This window comes from Panicum virgatum, chromosome 3N, assembly GCF_016808335.1.
Source record: "Panicum virgatum strain AP13 chromosome 3N, P.virgatum_v5, whole genome shotgun sequence".
NCBI classification, from domain to species: domain Eukaryota; kingdom Viridiplantae; phylum Streptophyta; class Magnoliopsida; order Poales; family Poaceae; genus Panicum; species Panicum virgatum.
Genome location: NC_053147.1, coordinates 13,327,396 through 13,347,170, shown reverse-complemented (window position 1 = coordinate 13,347,170; position 19,775 = coordinate 13,327,396). Strand labels below are relative to the sequence as shown.

Below are 19,775 nucleotides of genomic sequence, written 5' to 3'. Positions count from 1 at the left end.
CTCCCGAGCCAATTGCAGCCAGTCTCCACGGTTTATGACCGGATTAAATTCAGCGCGCACGTCTTGCACCAACCAATTAATTTATTTGCTTTCATCAATGCCCATCGCCTTTGCCCTTGCAATCAAAATATGCAATCTTTGGGCATAATTTGCCACAATTTCGCGCGCCGGGTATCGGAAAACATCTTGCCTATACTACTATATGAGTATGGAACAAGACAAGCAAAGGCTCCACGCGGCAAGGCGGAATTTGATCCTTGGTAGCTGTCATTCCAAGGGCCGGTAGCTAGCGGTCACTCTCCAAAATGCTACTCTACTACTTTTGTTAGTGTGTGTTCGATTTGATCATCGCAACTAGAAAATTGTAAACCGCGATCACTACGGTGATACAGTCATTCGCTCATAAATCGGGTCACAAAATGGTCAATCCATAACCCAGATCAAGCGTCACCCTCATAGAAATCAAATCAATGGTCATTGCCAGTTTGCCACGATGGATTGAGCTACTTACGTGGAATAACAACTCATCACATGTTGAAAAAACGACCTCCGCTGAACCTTGTTACAAGTTTAATGATGCAATGTGTACTGTTTTTTTGTTTTTGGAAAAGAAGCAATTTGTACTGTTTTCAAGTTGAGTGATCCAGTTAAATAATGTGCAGCAAGTATAAAAGTAAATTGGTTCCTTGGCCTTAAAAAAAGTTGAGCTTAGTTCCGCCAGGAGCTCGCTCGCGCTCAGGGTACCGTCGGGGGTATTCGCAAGTCCTTTTTGAGGGCCAAGGAACTAACCTCCACTTTTTTTAGAGCCAAGGAACTAAAAAACCCCCAAGTTTAATGATGTGCCATGCATTTTACTCCAGAGAGTCCACGGCCACCTTATTCAGCCAGGAAGAGCGTCGTCCAACCAAAGCTGAGCCCTGAACGCAAATCTTTGCCCTCGGTCCTCCTGACTTCCGAGTATAGATACTCCTTTCGTATTGGTATTGGTAAAGAAAGTCGTTTAGGACAGCGACACGGTCTCAAAAACACAACTTTGACCTCTTATTTTTTAAAAAATATTTATAAAAAAGTGATATACATAAACTTTTATGAAAATATTTTTCAAGACAAATCTATTCATATAATTTTTTATATTTGTAAACTCAACAACTTAAAAGTTATTGATGATTTATATTCCCAATGTTTGATCCAAACTTTGTCCAAAACAACTTCTTTACCAATACGGAGGGAGTACTTGCAACATACAGAGAAAGGATAGGACCATGCCAGTATTGAAGCTTCACGCAATATTTCATCTGCTGTTGAGGAACATAGCCCCACAAGCTATTACCACAATGGCAGCACGCACTCCCTGCGCACACCAGATAGTAGAAATGAGTTCTATAACATTGTCAAACTAAACAGCGAACTCTGACAGACTTCCCAGCAAGACTTGCCTGATTTATCAACCACCCATTCAGCTTAGGGAAACCGCCACTTCGAGTTTGAGCAGAGGAAGATTCATCATCACCTGTAATCTGCTTCACAAATTTGGCACAAAAATTAGCGGCAAAGCTCCAAGCAGTTTAAGCACCAGCACATATAAGCAAAACCATTACTTACACTACCTCTTGGGTTTTATCAGTGTGTTTCATGTGCGCATGTGACTTCCAGTATTCAAGCTCAAGGAGGTCTTTCAGCTGTTTGCTCGCAGTAGTCACACAAATATGTGGGTGTATCCTGGTGCTTGATGTCGCACCCAAATAGTTCAACGAGTGCTCAACATAGTCTCTTGAATGCATCAGCTCTAGCGAATAGGACGGGCCAATGGAGCGCCGATACTTTGCCTGGGATCTCCTCTTAGTTCTGTTCAGCTCATTTTCGCTCAGCTTCTGCTTGCTTGCTCTGTCACCGCTACTGGACCTACGGCTCCTCCTTTCAGTTGGATTTGGCATCCCAGTTTGTCCAGGTGCACTGGATTTTTTATGGTGGAACAAAACTGTCTTTCCTGACCTGTATTTTGAACCTTTGTTATCACCAAAAGGGACTATTGCTTTGCCTGTCTGCGTACTACTAATTCCTGAATCGGTCAGTGATGCATCAATATCTGAAACCAAACTCTGCAGGCACAGGGAAGACAGTTACCATGCAGGTATTTCACATTAACCAATCTGTTTGGCCAACACTAATCCAAACAACTGATGACATGCTCCTGATAAATGGAAGTTATTTCTTTTGCAATATTTGGATTGGGGGTTGGGGGTGGGGGGGGGGGGGGGGGGTACCTGTGGAGAGGTGCCTTCGAAGGCACTTACCATCTTCTTCACTGAACTGCTTGATTTGCTCTCTGGTTTGCCGTTTCCTATCTTGGAGCCACAGGGATCTTCAAACCTTGAAGCATTTCTAACACCCCTTTGCAGCAACAAGTTTCTTGAGGCCTTCATCCTCGGATACACATTTATTCCAGAGAACGCGGCCCTCTCTTGCAAATCATCCAGCGAAACACTCTTCCGAAGCTTAGGTTGTCCATCTCCTTTACTTTGCATGTTGGAGATCTTCTCTATGAGCCGTTTAGACAATGGGCTGTCTGATAAAAATTCAAAGTAATCTATATGAATTAGGAAACACAATTCCTAAATACTCTTCATATCAACTACAGACTTCATTAGCAATTACGTTTTACATTCCAGTAATGTGAAGGCTAAGCCATGTGCTAAGTTCCTGAGTGTTCCAGAAAAAAAAAGACGTGTGCTAAGATATGATGGATCATATGCAAACAACTAAATACCTAAACCGGTAAGTTTCTAATTGAATCCACACGGACACCACTGATATGCAGACGGCTACTGCTTGAAGCTCTGTATGACATCAAAGGGAATTTAAAGGAATACTAACACATGTATATCATATTATTAGCCTATTTGGAGGCAGAGGAACATCATGACACTAGAAGTAGTATGATTAGCCAGTATCACAACAAAGCATATGATTTGTGCATCAGATCAACTGCTTGCTTGCAATTAAGAAAATACATGAGATAAAACCTGAACAAGTATAGTATGTAACTAGTGCACCTGGAAAATTGAGTTCACAGCCACTTCCAAGTAGTTCCTGCTGTTTCCTTTTCATTGCAGAGTTTCTCTAAATAGAAAGAAATAGTACACAATTTATATGCATACTCTAATAGTATTATTGAAACTATTGAGAAATTTGCCCCTGGAGTTTTAACAAAGGCATCCTAAAGGAGCCATCTTACCATTTCTTGGATCCTCTTGCGGTCATCATCGTTGAGTACAAACTGCACCTGAAGAATTATTTTTCGTCCACTATCAAGAGTAAACACTACATCCATAGTTCCTGACTCCACGATCGCTTTTGTCTTCAGCTCTGTGGAGATTTCCAACACATATCACTTAATAGATGCTGATAAGTATAAAAAAAACAGTGAACCAGCTAAAAACCTGATTTTGATATCAATTCTCTGTCTGCATTGTACAGCATTATTACCATACTCTCCCTAAGCGATGTAACAGGGCTGCAAGCATATATTTGGTGTGAGATAACTTAGTATTTTTCCTTTGCATGCAATTAGTCAATTTAAACACAACTATGCTGAAGTGAAAAGAGTAACAGTAAACAAGTGTTTTTATACCCAGGGTTGGACCTTGGACCCACATATGACGAAAACTGTACTAGCTGAATATCAATTAAGGCAATATGAAATGAGCTTACATAGATAAACCATCTTGTTCTATGTTTCCACTGTATTCTCTTGTGCCCATACCAACTGCATCCAAAATGAGATTTACATATAATACAGAAAATTAGCAAATGGAAAACAGAAAAGAGGTAAGTCAGTAGTATGAGGGGATCCAAACCTTCCAAGAACAGTGGGGTGATGGCTGGTGGTTGAGTGGCTGCATCGTGAAAAGGGGAAAAAAAAGGAAAAGAAAACAAGCACAATCAGTTCTTGCGTCCAACAGAATAATACAGGCATTTTTCTTCAGATATTCAATTAGGACATAGTTATGAATCATAAAGACAGAAAATTTCCTGAGATGTGGATGTTGCCAGGCATTTTTCTTGAGTCTCTGCTTGGTGCTGCATAGAAGCCCTCCTATTCTAATCTTCTTGAGCAAGAGCTGAAGATGATACACCAGGTACAGCCAGTGGATGTTGTTTGGGCGAGCTGGACTTGTGGCTGGCTATCTGTACGCACTGGTCTCATGGGACCACAGAAAGGGTTGAAGTTTGGCTTATTCTGTTGCTATCAAAGATCTACACCCACAAATTCTGAAGATATCACCAGAAGGCCTGCACTAAGTGGTTAAGAATATCCTGAATATGGCTGGGGCCCAGTTGCAGTCTCAACAATATGGTCACATAGCAATCAACGAGCTCACCCATCACAGGAACACCACATAACATAATTTGTCAACAGAGCAAATAGCAGATGGGCATAAGTTCCCACACAAAAGTTTTAAATGTAGCCAAAGCAAGTTTGCATGCACACATCCTTTTGACTTAAGGAGGTCAAATTGTTGAGACATCAGCTTACAAGATAGTACAGTACTGTGCTTGTACACAATCCAATCAGGCCCAACCATATTCTTGGTGACACAACAGACACAAGATATCCAAAATGACAACTGATGAGCTCATAAGCTCGGGAGGGATCCTGCTCGGATGAACTCCTTGAGAAGGGCCTTCTCCTCATCAAGTTTCTTCTTCTCTGCAACGTTGCGTGGCTTGATCTTCCGCTTCTCTTCCAGCATCCATTTGTAGAGCTGGCGCTGCTCATCTTCAGGGATTGGTGGGAGCTCCTTTCTGGGCACAACGACTGGTTCGGCAGGTTTCCCAGGAGATGAGGTTGATGCGGTAGAAGGATCTGTTGCAGAGTCCTTTGCGGAGTCTTTTTGGTAGGTTCGCACAAGTACATAAACTGCATGTTATAGGAAGAATTAATTAAACTAACCCTTTTAAAGATATCTTGAGCAAGCAGAAAAGGTATATAGATGTGCTGGAGTTACAACAGCCTTCAGGAAACATCAGCAGCTCAGCACTTGAAATCCCGTGCACATTTATCTCTTACAAGAAACATGCTGAGACAATCATGAACAAATGCATCTATTTATCTACATTGCTACACTAAAGATGGTACCTAAAATTTTGGTTATGACACAATTTTTTGAAAAAGAGTAAAGACCCAATTTTGCAGCTTCCTTATTGTTATCTATACTATAGGCAGCAAGAATACACAGCCTAAACCATACATCAAAACTCAGATCCTAAGTATGTTCCCTGATTCTGAAGTCAACTAACTAGAAAAGTGATTGCTGTATGAGAGTAAATATGCAGAGTAGTCACCCCGTGCAACAATCAAATTCGCTAACAGGAGTTGCTGGCTCAAAACGTAGAATCAGACACTAGAACTGGCAAGTACTAAAATAGCAGCACATCATACAGGAATCTGAATCAGCATAAGGATCATTTCCATGCCATGCCGCTTTTGTCACTTAAATCGGAACCAATAAGATCTTCCAAGCGGAGCGTTTAGTTTCTAGACGGTGAAGTCTTCTCTGAGTACAACAGGCAGCGGAAGCACCAGTTAAACCCAGCGGAGTCTGGATGACAGAACAGTGCCCCATGCTCCCATTGTTCCCAACACGGCATCTGATTGCTACCTCCAACATTGATAATCAACTAAATCGTAGGACGCAAGCTCTAGCACGAATCTGCTGTCTCCCAAGCGCACTGAGCGAGGGAGGGAGGGAGGATGGGGAAGTCGAGGAGACCTGACCTCCGACAAAGAGGTTGGCGGCCAGGAGGAAGGGGAACATGCGGCGCATGAAGCTCTTTCTCGCCTCGGGCGGCGGTGGAAGAGGCGGCGGCGGCGGACCGGCGGGCTTGGGCTTGCCGTGGGCGGCCATCGAGATTCTCCTGGGTGGATTTGCAGGCGACCGATGAGTCGATGACGATGAATGAAGTGAGGATGGGCGTGTCCAGGGTCCTCTCTCCTTGGCCCTCTCTATTCGGCTTGTATGTTTTACGGTTTAATTTGACTTATTATTGCAGCTTATTGTCTCTTACAAAATATTATTAAATACTATTGCAAACGCCGTGAACTCTCTTTTAACACCGATTAGATAAGAACTAATTGCCATACTAACGATATAAGTCACGGATAAATGTTGATACAAATTTATTAAACATAGTTAATTTATAATTAACATATATTTATTGTAGCACAAATTGCTAAGGCCCTGTTTAGTTTCCAAAAAAGTTTGCACAGTACCCGTCACATGGAATCTTCGGACACATGCATTAAGTATTAAATACAGTTGAAAAATAACTAATTACACAGTCTAACTGATTAGCATGAAATGAATTTTTTAAGTCTAATTAGTCCATAATTGGACATTATTTGTTAAGTAATAACGAAATATGCTACAGTGCCAAAATCCAAACTTTTTCACCAACTAAACACACCCTAAATCATGATCTAATTAGATTTGATGGATTCATCTTGCAAATTAGAATTCATATATGCAATTAGTTTTGTAATTAGATATCCCCTCCCGATGTGACGGGACAAAACTTTTAGATATCCCCTCCGGGACTGCGTAATAGACTTCGTGGCTATGACTTGGCTGATAGTAAATTCATCCGTTTCGAATTATAGGTCATTTGGTTTTTATAAGCATATAGTATTTGCTATGCATTTAAATATATATTATTCTAATATAAAATAAATAATGTATCTAGATGCTGCTAATAATTCTTGCGCTTTGCGCATCGGACCATATCTATTCCGGATGGTGTATGAAGAAAACACAAGAATTATATTTGTTGGAGTATATTGAGCCCATGTGTATAGAGGCCCATCTAGAAACCCATGTGTAGGTATTATATATACCCAACCTTCTAGGGTTGGAGGAATACAGAAATTATTCTCTTCATTATGGTATAAATAGCCTAGGGTTAGGTCTCCTCTTTTCCTATTCCCTCTCCTAGCCAGCCCGCCGCCGCCGGCCCCTCCTCTCCCCTCCCCTCCTCTCTCTTCCTTCCTTCCCTCCCCTCCCCTCCTCCTCCCCTGCACCGGCCGTGTGGCCCGCAGCCGCCTGGCCCGCCGCCTGGCCCTCTGTTCTGGCCATGCGGCCCGGATCCGCCGCCTGGCCTCGATCCGCCGCCGCCGGGACCCCTGCTCCGGTCGTGGGGCCCGGATCCGCCGCCGCCGGGGCCTCTGCTCCGGCCGTGGGGCGCGGATCCGCCGCGGCCGGAACCTCTGCCACGGCTGCTGCTGCCCTGGCGGCCCTTGTGCCCGCTGCTGCTGACGCCGCAGCAGGGGCCGCCGCCGCCCAGCAGGCCGCGGCCCAGCAGGGCCCCCTGCCCGACGCCGCCTCTGCTGGCGCGGGTACGGGGGCTGCAGGGCCTCCGGTCGCCGCGCAGGACGCCCACCGCGCCGCCGGGAAGCAGCCCGCCGCCGCCGATCCCACGTGGCCCGAGCTTGGGATGCCTCCCATGGATGTGCCGCTCTCCGCAGTCGCCTTCCGTGGGCAGCAGGCCGACGCCGCTCTCGCCGCGGCCCTCCTCGCCGCCAAGTCGGAGGCTTCTACGGCCCAAGAGCGGGTCCGCGTGGCTGCCATCGCTTGGGAGCGCGAGCGCACCACGGCCGACGCCCTCGCTCTCCGGGTCGCCGAGACGGAGCACTTCCTCCGTGTCTCCAGCCAGCTGCCCGTCGACCCCGAGCACGGCGCCTCTTCCTCCCACCAGGCCCCGCCAGCTGGATCCCGCCGACCAAATGGTCGCCCAGCTTCACCTCCAGGCCGCCGGCGTCCAGAACATCAGGGCCCTGGTCTCCGTCCTCCTCGACCCCGCGTCCTCCTCCTACGGCCGCTAGCGGGACCAGGTCCTCCTCACCCTTCGCCGCTACGCCCTCGACTACCACGTCCTCGTCGACTCACCGATCGAGGCGCGGGATGTGGCGTGGCTGCGCCTCGACAGCGTCGCCCTGTCCTGGATCTTCGGGACCATCTCCCTAGATCTTCAGGACCTCGTCCGGACCCACGGCGGCACCGCGCGGCAGGCCTGGGTGGCGCTCGAGGGGCAGTTCCTCGGCAACGCCGAGTACCGCGCCCTCCAGCTCGACGCCACCTTCCGCACCTTCGTGCAGGGGGACCTCTCCGTCGGTGAGTACTGCCGGCAGATGAAGAGCATGGCAAATGCTCTTCACGACCTCAGGGATCCGGTGTCCGATCGGGTCTTGGTGGTCAATGTCCTGCGGGGCCTGAGCAGCACCTACGACCACCTGAAGGGCTGGATCGCCCGTCAGAGGCCCTTCCCCACCTTCCTGCAGGTCCGGGACGACCTCGCCCTCAAGGAGATCACCCGGGGTCTCGCGCCCGGATCGTCCTCGCCCACCCCTGCCGCACTCATTGCTACTCTACCGACCTCCTCTGCTGCTCCTGCCACCTCCCTGGTCGGTGCTGCTCCCGCCGGGCAGACCGGAGGAGGGGGGGGCGTGGACGTCGACGGCGGGGGGGGGGGGGGGGGGACGTGGTGGCACTGGTGGCCCTGCTTCTGGGGGTACCGGTACCGGTGGGGGCCGTCGGGCGCGCCGACGCCAGCTCCGGCTCCCGCTGCTCCTGCCCCTGCCCCTGGAGGTACGCCCTGGCCATCCTTCAGCAACCCATGGTCAGGGCGCATCTCGATGTGGCCCTTCCAGGGTCCGGGAGGGAGGCCGCGTCCTCAGCTCCAGCCGGCGGCCATGTTCACTGGCGCTGCTCCTCTCTTCGCGCCGTCCTGGACTCCGCCCGCTCAGCACAGCCAGCAGCCGACCTGGCCTGGGGGGTGGGACCAGGCCGCAATGGCGCAGTCCTTCAGCACCATGGGCCTGACGCCGCCGGCCAGCACCGAGTGGATCGCCGACTCGGGTGCCTCGTTCCACACCACTCCAGATGCTGGTATCCTCTCTTCTGTCCGACCCCCACACCCCTCTTGTCCTTCTTCTATCATGGTTGGTGATGGGTCTTGCCTTCCTGTCACCGCCGTGGGTTCTGCTCCGTGTCTTCCTAATATTCTTGTTGCTCCTCAAATGGTTCACAACCTTCTTTCTATTCGCCAGTTTACTGCTGACAACTCATATTCTATCGAATTTGACTCCTCTGGTCTTACTGTGAAGGATTCGGCTTCCCGGCGTCCGCTCCTCCGATGTGACAGCCCGGGCCCCTTTACACTCTTCGGCTTCCTGCTTCCGCTGTCTCGCCTTCGGCCTCTTCGTCTGCTACTTTTGCTGTGACGCATTCTTCCACCACCTGGCACCGCCGGCTTGGTCACCCAGGCCGCGACGTTTTGGCTCAGCTCAGCCGTAGTACCGTTGCTCCATGTACTACGGCTCCTGCTGAGCACCTCTGTCATGCGTGCTAGTTAGGTCGTCATGTTAGACTTCCATTTTCTTCTTCTTCTTCGCATGCTGCGCATGCTTTTGATCTGATTCACTGTGACCTGTGGACATCTCCTGTACTCAGTATGTCTGGTTATAAATATTATCTGGTCATTGTTGATGATTTTTCTCATTACTCTTGGACTTTTCCTTTTGCGCGCCAAGTCTGAGACCTTCCCCACCCTCCTCCACTTCTTTGCCTGGGTGTCTACTCAGTTCGGCCTCACAGTTAAGGCCGTCCAGTGTGACAACGGGCGGGAGTTCGATAACTCCACCTCTCGGTTCTTCTTCCTCTCTTGGGGTGTTCAGCTGCGTATGTCTTGTCTGTATACCTCTCCCCAGAACGGCAAGGCTGAGCGGATGATTCGCACGACGAACGACGTCGTGCGCACCCTTCTGATCCAGGTCTCTCTTCCCCCGCGCTTCTGGGCGGAGAGCCTCCACACCGCCACCTACTTGCTCAACCGTCTTCCATCCACTGCTTCTCCTGCTCCCACTCCACACCACGCTCTTTTCGGTACCCCTCCTCGCTACGACCACCTTCGGGTCTTCGGGTGTGCGTGTTACCCTAACACCTCCGCCACTGCTCCTCACAAGCTGGCGCCCCGCTCGACTCGGTGTGTGTTCCTTGGTTACTCCCTTGACCACAAGGGGTACCGATGCTTTGACCTCACTTCTCGCCGCGTCCTGATCTCCCAACACGTCGTCTTTGACGAGTCGGATTTCCCCTACTCCACCTCCTCCACACCTTCTCCTGACCCCGAGCTGGAGTCTCTGTTTCTGACTTCCCCAGTGGTTCAGCCACCGTTACCTGTCTGTCCTTTTCCTGCAGGTTGTCCCGGCACGCCGTCACCATTTCCGGTGATCCCTGCTGCGTCGAGCGCGGCCCCGGTGCCCGCGGTCGCGCCACACGCGGTCCCCGGAACTCCGGTCGTGCCGCGCGCGGACCCGGTGTCTCCCGCTGCGCCACGCGCGGCCCTGGTTCCTTCACCTGCACCTGCGCGGTATGCTCAGCCGGTGCAGGTGTACCGGCGTCGCTTGGCGCCGACCCCGACACCGCAGCGATACGCTGAGCCGGTGCAGGTGTACCGGCGTCGTTCGGCGCCGACACTGGCGCCGCCTCCTGCTCCGGAGGCTCCAGCGACGCCGACGCAGGAGTCGTCGCCACCGCCGCCTCCTCCGGCTCCCTCTCGAGCCGAGCCGGAGGTGTACCACCCGCCTGTCATCCATCGGGATCCTCGACATATCCATCCCACGGTGACTCGGCGGATGGCGTCTCAGGCCGCCACTCTCTCCACCACCGAGGGAGAGCTGCGGGTCTCTCTGGTACCCTCCTCTGTCCGCGATGCCTTGGCGGATCCTCACTGGCGTCGCGCGATGGAAGAGGAGTACGCGGCTCTTCTTGCCAACCAGACATGGGACCTCGTGCTACGTCCGTCTGGTTGCAATGTGGTGACTGGCAAGTGGATCTGAACGTATAAGCGTCGGGCTGATGGCACACTGGAGCGCTACAAGGCTCGCTGGGTTCTCTGGGGGTTCACTCAGCGGCCTGGTGTGGACTATGATGAGACCTTCAGCCCGGTCGTGAAGCCCGCTACGGTGCGCACGGTCCTCTCGCTTGCGCTCTCGCGCTCTTGGCCTGTGCACCAGCTGGACGTGAAGAATGTGTTTCTTCACGGAACCTTGTCAGAGACTGTCTACTGCTCTCAGCTGGCTCAACAAGTCACTCTATGGACTGAAGCAGGCTTCTCGGGCTTGGTATTCTCGGTTCGCCACGTTCTTGCTGACATTGGGGTTCACCGAGGCCAAGTCTGACACGTCTCTCTCCGTCTACCGCCGTGGGGATGAGACTGTCTATCTGCTGCTATACGTCGACGACATTGTGCTCACAGCCTCCAGTCAGCAGTTACTTCTGAGTGCCATCTCCTCTCTACAGCAGGAATTTGCTATAAAGTATCTTGGTCAGCTCCACCACTTCTTGGGCGTCACTGTTGAGCCTCGCCCGTCTGGTCTTCTCCTTCACCAGCGGCAGTACGCCCTCGATATCCTGGAGCGGGCTGGGATGACTGATTGCAAGCCCTGCTACACTCCTGTTGACACTCAGGCAAAGCTGTCTGCTGATCTGGGTGATCCGGTGGCTGATCCTACTGCCTACCGGAGTCTGGCCGGCGCTTTGCAGTACCTCACCTTCACTAGGCCGGATCTCACCTACGCTGTTCAGCAGGTCTATCTCCATATGCATGATCCCCGGGAGTCACACCTTACTGCGCTGAAGCGTCTCCTCCGGTACGTCCGTGGCACTGTGGACCTCGGCCTGGTGCTTCACCGCTCGTCCTCTGCTGAGCTGGTGGTCTACACTGACGCTGACTGGGCTGGCTGCCCGGACACTCGTCGCTCCACTTCCGGCTACGCCGTTGTGGCAGAACCGCCTAAATTATCCCGGCTCAAGTGTGTAAACCATCACCATAAAGGCAACATTAGCTTAAACGCACTTCAAACGGAACAATTTTTGGTCTGTCGGGTAACGTCCCGATACAACCACCGATTCTCGGATCGAACAAGCATACCTCGCACGAAGGCGAGTCCAGAGATATTACAACCACAAATTTTACAACACAGGCAAGTTCAGTAGTGATTACAAAATAGTTCAAACCATTATTACAAAACCAACTTAAGTAAAACAGTTCTACAAAACATAATTATAAGTTCAGAGTCTAAACAGCGGAAGATGAAACACGATTTCTACAACACATCGCCAAAAGTATACCAAGCTAGCCCAAGCCGGGTATCACTCGTCATAGTCATTGCCGGCCGAAGACGTATCCCATTCTACGGACCAGCCAGGAGGCAAAGCGCAAGGATAGGTCAAGCTAGCGATCTGATCCTCAAAACTCATACCTGAAAAAGGATTTCAACAGCAAGGCTGAGTATTCTAATACTCAGCAAGACTTAACCGACAACGGGTATAAGTAGCCCACCTTAGCTAGACTATGCAAGGCATTTGTAAGGCTCTGGTTTTCCTTTGCTGAAAAGCAATAAAGAGTAGGTCCTTACTTTCAAGTTTTAGCTTCAAGATTCTAGTTGATTAACCATTCTATGTAAGCATCTACTAACCATTCATGGTGAAACTTCTAAGCAAACATCCAGATTAATAAGAATATTGTTGCTCTTATTACTCTGTGTGGCAAAGAGATCAAGCAGTCTCATTTCATCGTGAGAGGCGGACGATTCTGAATCGAAATTCAACCTTGCAAGGGTAACCTAGCACACACGTCTGGAATACCGTCGGGTCATTCCCAAACAACCGTTAACCTTTCTTTCCGGCTTGTGGATAGTGCCACTCTCCCCGACTACAGGGCTCCAAGGCCGAACCTTGTCCCTAGAAGTCGTAGTGTTGCGCAACATAAAATAAAACCTATCCCTACTGAGAGAGTGGGAGGTATATCCACTCCCCGGTCCAATCGGCTACTAGGCTTGCCGCGTACCATATTTACGGCATGTGACTAGTACTTTCAAAAACTTAACCAGCACTACCACACACCGCGACCTTAGCAAGTTCATCAACACAGACGGGGTCTCACATAGGACATAATATCGAACACAACCCCGTCCGTCGTCCTTATATTGATAACAGAAAGTAAACAAGCAATTCCTATAAAGCTCGCGAGTGACAGGCAATCACTCGACTTTTACCGGTCCTATAAGCTTAGCAATTATTCGAACTCAAGTCTAGTGTTCAGTACATAGGTTCCTAGGATCATGCATCTAGAGTTTCAATTCAACTCCTATGAACTGTAAATGCACAAGTAAAATAATACAGTAAATGAAATTAATTTTGAAGTATAGGTTATGTCCGGGGCTTGCCTTCTCGGTAATTGCTAACTATTTCAGCGCTAGGCTCTTCCGAACTTTGGTTCGGGGCTTCAGTTAGTTCCGCAGTGTTCACTTGAGCTTCGAGATCACCTCCGTCAGACTCCGGAATCAACTCGTACGTCCCGTCTGACAAAGTAGTCGTATCTATATGTAATGCAAGAACAACATTATAAACAAACATGGGCAATCGTTTATAGAGTAGTTAAATGACAAATTTAACTACACAAGGCATCATGATTAACAGCACAAAAGAAGTTAACTAACTTCATAAAATGAGTGGTGGTGATTTATCATACCACTAAGTCATGGTTTGTAAATAAATCATCAAATCAGAGTACAAAAAGTAATAAAATATACCAAAATTACACTAAACAGAACATGAACAAAGTAATCTACCCTTCAAAAATCATATCAAGACATGTAATCATTTAATCACAATAAAACATTTATGCAGGCAACACCTAGTACAAGCTTGAATTATACAGACTAAAATATTGCAAAGTAGAAGCTCAAAATTTAACAGGAGATTTACAAAGGTAAGATCTAGCTACAGTGAATTTTTCATGATTTTATCTACACAGAATTAACTCTGAGAAAATAACTAAAACAAACAACAGATTAGCAAGATTTATTTTTAGCCCCTAATCTAGCCATGAACTAAGACTCAAACTTCCTGGACAAGCTAATATACTCCAGAAGAACACTCATGAATATTTTCAGGATTTAACAAGAACAGAAACTATTTATCATAAATAAAGTATACTAAGCAAGGATTAAATCAAATAAATAGCTACACAAGAGAACTGATCATGAAATTTTTATAGCAAAGCTAGTGTAACATGAGTAAACTACCACAAAAAATTTCAGAGCAAGACCAGCTTTCAAGCATTAGATAAGAAAAAGACTAAACATCTAGTATTTATTTACCTAGTGACACAAAACCATTTATACGGCAAAAACTTGCAACTAAAGCCTAACATATTATGGTTCTACTGCATAGAGCTCTTCAAGAGGATTCCAAAACACCAAGATTTTCTAATTTACGAATTTTCTACGAATTGATCTAGAATTTCAAAGTTCACTGAAAATATTACAAAGCAGCCCCTACTGGCACTATTCATCTGAGTCTAGGCCTATGCAAATAACCCCCTGGGTTTTCTTTCCTTTCAACCCGAGGTCCCTGGGCCGGGTCAGAGAGGGGAGGCGGCGGTTGACCGGCCGTTTCCCGGCGAGGGGCTCACCGGCGGCGAGAGGGGAGGGGTGCGTGAGCTTCACGGGTGCAAGGCGCACCTCTGGGTGGCCTAGGGTTGCGCGGAGGGGCTCGGAATCGGCGGCTCGGCGGAGCAGGGCGGGTCGGCGGCGGAGGCAAGCGACGGCGAGGGTGCTCCGGTGAGGTTCAGGCGAGGGGAAGTGGCCTGGGAGCTGCGCGAGGTCGAGGCGGTGCTAAAGGTGGGGGCTGTAGGGGTGGAGCGGGTCTGGGGTGGCGGCTCCGCGGCGGGGTGAAGCTCGCCGGCGTTCGGGGTGAGCGGCGGCGGCGTTCTGGGGCGTGGGGTTAGGGAACTGGCGAAAAGAGGAGGGGAATAGAGCGCGGGGCTTCTTGTAGTGCTCAGGCGCGCGAAAGATCGAGAGCTGGGCCTCGGGTTTGGGCTCTCCACGGCGGCGTCGCGGTGGCGGCCGCCGGGGAGGTTCTGGGCGCGGCGGGGCGGCGTGGCGAGGGGTGGAGGCGCCAGCGCGAGGCAACAGGCGGGGGAGGAGCTCGTCCGCGACGCGTGGGCGCCAGCGCACGGCGAATTGATGGCCGGGAAGGCCGGGAAATCGTCGGCGGGCGGCGCTGTCGGTGGCCGGCGGCGAGAAGCAGAGCAGAGAGGGGGAGATGGTCATAAGGGCGATTTTGCAATTTCCAAAAGTTCCAGGGACCTTTCTGTAAACAAGCAATAACTTTTAAATCAAAGCTCAAATGGAAAAGTGCCCAACATGAAAGTTGTTCAAAATTTCAAGATCTACAACTTTGATGTTGTGCAAAAATTTATTTGGCCAAAGCTTCAAGAGCTAAAATTAAAACTGTTGAAGGGATTTTGAATTCCAGGAAATTTGTCTTTTTTAAAGCAATTTCATTTCAAATGTAGACCTTCAAGCAAAAATTGATGCCATGCAATAAATGCACTGAAATTTTGCACAAACACCCTCCACAAAAGCTATATTCAGAAATAACTATATAAAGGACCTTGCATAAAATCATAATTACACATATACCCTTTCATAATTACAAAAAGATCCTTTTTAAGTAATTCTAGCACATGATGCATAGCAAACCTACCCAATTACTGTGCAGACACTTAATTAATTACTGTGTAAACACCCGGGGTGTTACAGCCTTCCCCCCTAAAAAGGAATCTCGTCCCGAGATTACAGGAAGAAAAGGGTGCAAAGAATTGGTACCTGGATTGGTTCTAAGAAAGTCGGGAAAGTTTCTTTGAAGAAAATTTTCAGTCTCCCAAGTAGCTTCTTCTACAGTATGCTGATTCCACTGGATCTTGTACATTTTAACTTTCTCCCTTCTAGTACTTCTTTCTTTGGTGTCAAGAATCTTGATCGGATACTCCGTATAAGATAGATCGGATTCAATTTCGATATCTTGTGGTTCAAGGATTTCAGTAGGTACCTTGGTGCACTTCCGAAGTTGTGAGACATGGAAGACATCATGAACGGCGGCCAACTGAGATGAAAGACGAAGTCGGTAGGCAACGGGTCCACAAGTTTCGATAATTTCAAATGGTCCAATGTATCGGGGTGCTAATTTTCCTTTTAAGCCAAAGCGTTGAACACCTTTAGTAGGAGATACTCGCAAATATACAAAGTCTCCTACCTCGAATTGTAAAGGATCTCTCCTTTTGTCTGCATAACTTTTCTGTCTTGATTGAGCTGCTTTAAGATTAACCTGGATAATTCTGACTTGCTCCTCTGCCTCCGAAACTAAATCTGGCCCAAAAATTTTGCGTTCCCCAGCTTGTGACCAATTCAAAGGAGTTCGACACCTTCGACCGTATAATGCTTCAAATGGGGCCATTTGCAAGCTAGATTGATAACTGTTATTGTATGAAAACTCTGCCAGTGCTAAGCACTTAACCCAATTCTTGCCATATTGAATAACACATGCCCTCAACATGTCTTCAAGGATTTGATTGATTCGTTCAGTTTGCCCATCTGTTTGTGGATGATAAGCCGAACTACGAATCAATTTTGTTCCAAGGGATTCCTGCATTTGCTCCCAGAAACGTGCTATAAACTGAGGCCCACGATCAGAAATAATCGTCTTTGGAATGCCATGTAAACGAACAATCTGATCGAGATAAATCTCTGCGTACTTCTTGGCAGAATAAGTGGTGTGTACTGGAATAAAATGAGCGGTCTTGGTGAGTCTATCAACGATTACCCAAACAGAATCATGCCTATGAGGAGTAATGGGTAAACCGACGATAAAATCCATACTGATGTCCTCCCATTTCCAGGATGGAATAGATAAAGGTTGGAGAGTACCAGCTACTTTCAAATGACTAGCTTTAACTCTTTGACAGACATCACACTCAGAAACATATCTGGCGATCTCTCTTTTCATTCGAGTCCACCAGAAATTTTGTTTGAGATCATGGTACATCTTGGTACCACCGGGATGAATCGAAAACTTCGATAGATGTGCTTCATCAAGGATTTGCTTTCTAAGCTGATGATCCTTAGGTACCACCAGTCGGGATTCGAACCATAGAACTCCCCTATGATCCACTCTGAAACATTTATACTTTGCTTCTCCCTGTGATAACTTTTCCTTGATAACCTTGATACCCTCATCATGTAATTGTCCCATGATGATGCTATCATGAAGTGTAGGCTCAAGGGATATATGGTTCAAACTTCCTTGAGGTACCATTTCTAGGTTTAACTTCATCATTTCCTGGCATAGAGTTTCATTGAATGGTTCTACAGATAGACAATGGCATTGTGACTTGCGGCTGAGTGCATCCGCAACCACATTAGCCTTTCCTGGATGATAATGCACTTCTAGATCATAATCCTTTATCAACTCCAGCCAGCGTCTCTGTCTCATGTTGAGATCCGCTTGAGTGAAGATATATTTGAGACTCTTATGGTCAGTGTAAATATTACAGTGAGTTCCCATAAGATGATGTCTCCACATCTTAAGAGCGTGAATAACCGCTGCTAATTCCAGATCATGGGTCGGATAATTCTTCTCATGATCCCGGAGAGCTCTTGATGCATAAGAAATAACCCGGTTGTCCTGCATAAGCACACAACCAAGTCCCGTACCCGACGCATCACAATAGACATCAAAAGGTTTAGTACTGTCCGGTGTAGACAATACTGGAGCGGTAGTCAATCTTGCTTTAAGAGTTTGGAAAGCTTCTTCACACTTATCATTCCAAACGAACTTCACTCCCTTCTTTAATAACTCCGTCATAGGCTTGGCTATTCTGGAGAAATCAGTAATAAACCAACGATAATATCCAGCTAAACCAAGAAAACTGCGAATTTGATGAACTGAAATAGGAGATTCCCAATCCATCACTTCTTGTACTTTAGTTGGATCAACAGATATACCATCACTGGAGATAGTGTGACCTAAAAATTTCACACTGTCCAACCAAAATTCACACTTGGAGAATTTGGCATAAAGATGATGATCTCGTAATCGTTGGAGAACGATACGCAAATGTTCAGCATGATCTTCTTCATTCTTGGAGTAGATCAAGATATCGTCAATGAAAACCACGACGAATTTATCCAGCTCCGGCATGAAGACTGAATTCATCAAGTACATAAAATATGCTGGGGCGTTGGTAAGACCAAAAGACATAACCAAATATTCATATAGTCCATATCTGGTAGAGAAAGCAGTCTTTGGAATATCACAAGGCTTGATCTTTATTTGATGGTAGCCAGAACGAAGATCAATCTTAGAGAAAACCTTAGCTCCAGCTAACTGATCAAACAGAATATCAATGCGGGGAAGAGGATACTTGTTTTTAATAGTGACCGCATTGAGTGGTCGATAATCAACACATAGCCTCAAACTATTGTCTTTCTTCTTCACAAACAGGGCTGGACATCCCCAGGGTGAAGAACTGGGACGTATAAAACCTTTGTCAAGAAGGTCTTGGAGTTGGACTTTCAATTCTGCTAATTCATTTGGAGGCATTCGGTACGACCTCTTAGAAATAGGGGCGGTACCGGGTTGAAGTTCGATAACAAACTCGATGTCTCTATCAGGAGGCATTCCAGGTAAATCATCTGGAAATACATCCGCATACTCCCACACAATAGGGATATCTTCAAGTTTAATTCCTTTTGCGGCATAAGCACAAGAGTTAATATACTCTCGTTGGGGTAGATAGAGTATGGTGGCTCCTTGATGTGGTGAATCTATCTCGACAGCCCGGGAAGAGATATCTAATAGCACTTTATGTGTAGTCATCCAATTCACGCCTAGAATAACATCCATGCCTTCTAAATTTAGCAAAATCAAGTCTGTCTTTATCAATTTGCTACCCAGCTTAATTGGCACACATCTAGTGATTTGATTGGAAGCTATCTTCCCACCAGGGGTTGTTATCATAAACGATCCCTTAGTATGACAAAAATCCAATCCTAATCTTGCTCCAAATTTGGCACTTATAAAACTATGCGTTGCACCAGAATCAAATAATATGACTGCGGGTTTATTGTGGATAGAGAAAGTACCCGTCATTACTGGTGCTCCTACTGGAAGGTCTGCAAGAGTAGTGAAATTAACTCGCCCTTGCCGGACTTGCACTATTTGCCTCTTGCCCTTGCCCTTGTTGTTGTTGTTGTTGTTGTTGTTGTTCTGATTAGAGTTTTGCCCTGGATTGTTTCTTCTGGGTTGTGGACAATTCTTGGCAAAATGAGAAGCACTGCCACAGTTGAAACATCGATTATTACTATTCCCACTATTGAACTGTGGGGCATTCGGCCTTGGGCTAAACTGCTGTTGTTGCTGTTGCTGAGGCACTGGAGGTCTGAATCCTCCCTGTTGCTGAGGCGGCCTAAAGACAAACCTACCCACTGGGGCATTTCTTTGTGGAGGCCTAGGTGGAGTATTTTGCACCAGGCGATACCTCGGTGGCTGAGCACTCGAGGGTCCCGTTGGTGCCTTCCGCTTTTTCTCAGCACGATGTGCAGCAATACAATCTTCCTGTGTAATGGCCATATTCACCAGCTCATTATAGGTATGGGGCTGAACCAAGTTTAAACGTTCCTTGAGCTTAGTATTGAGGCCACGACGGAAACGATCACGTTTCTTGGCATCAGTATCAGCATGATGGCCCGCATATTGGCACAGATGATTGAAGGTCTGTGCATATTGAAGAACAGTGCGGGTTCCCTGATCTAGAGCCAAGAATTCATTCAACTTTCTCTCCATCAGTCCATCCGGAATATGATGTGATCT

At 47.8% G+C, this 19,775-nt stretch overlaps 3 protein-coding genes across 5 annotated transcripts; 1 reads left to right on the top strand and 2 right to left on the bottom strand.

The window, feature by feature from the left end:
* Positions 1–591: 591 nt before the first annotated feature.
* Positions 592–4,213, bottom strand: LOC120664419. 3 transcript variants are annotated; one of them, XM_039943650.1, is made up of 10 exons: positions 4,033–4,213; positions 3,858–3,896; positions 3,712–3,766; positions 3,441–3,514; positions 3,236–3,366; positions 3,054–3,120; positions 2,295–2,566; positions 1,608–2,099; positions 1,437–1,517; positions 592–1,351 (listed from the first exon to the last, which is right to left on the bottom strand). In XM_039943650.1, exons 1-10 carry the CDS (start codon positions 4,055–4,057, stop codon positions 1,292–1,294), a joined length of 1,296 nt encoding a protein of 431 aa, XP_039799584.1. In that variant the 5' UTR covers positions 4,058–4,213; the 3' UTR covers positions 592–1,291. The 3 variants fall into 3 exon arrangements, with proteins under 3 accessions (XP_039799584.1, XP_039799585.1, XP_039799583.1); XM_039943649.1 differs by having other exon boundaries at positions 836–1,351; positions 2,265–2,566; positions 4,033–4,207; XM_039943651.1 differs by lacking the exons at positions 3,441–3,514; positions 4,033–4,213 and having other exon boundaries at positions 2,265–2,566; positions 3,858–3,902.
* A 193-nt stretch (positions 4,214–4,406) lies between these two features.
* LOC120664421 (transcriptional-regulating factor 1-like) lies at positions 4,407–6,008 on the bottom strand. The gene is made up of 2 exons (XM_039943653.1): positions 5,780–6,008; positions 4,407–4,921 (listed from the first exon to the last, which is right to left on the bottom strand). The coding sequence occupies exons 1-2, from the start codon at positions 5,907–5,909 to the stop codon at positions 4,638–4,640; spliced, it is 414 nt and encodes a 137-aa protein (XP_039799587.1). The 5' UTR covers positions 5,910–6,008; the 3' UTR covers positions 4,407–4,637.
* Positions 6,009–7,131: 1,123 nt separating this feature from the next.
* LOC120667569 (protein FAM71B-like) lies at positions 7,132–10,286 on the top strand. Its single transcript, XM_039947619.1, has 2 exons — positions 7,132–7,542; positions 10,254–10,286. Exons 1-2 carry the CDS (start codon positions 7,132–7,134, stop codon positions 10,284–10,286), a joined length of 444 nt encoding a protein of 147 aa, XP_039803553.1.
* The last annotated feature ends 9,489 nt before the right edge of the window (positions 10,287–19,775 follow it).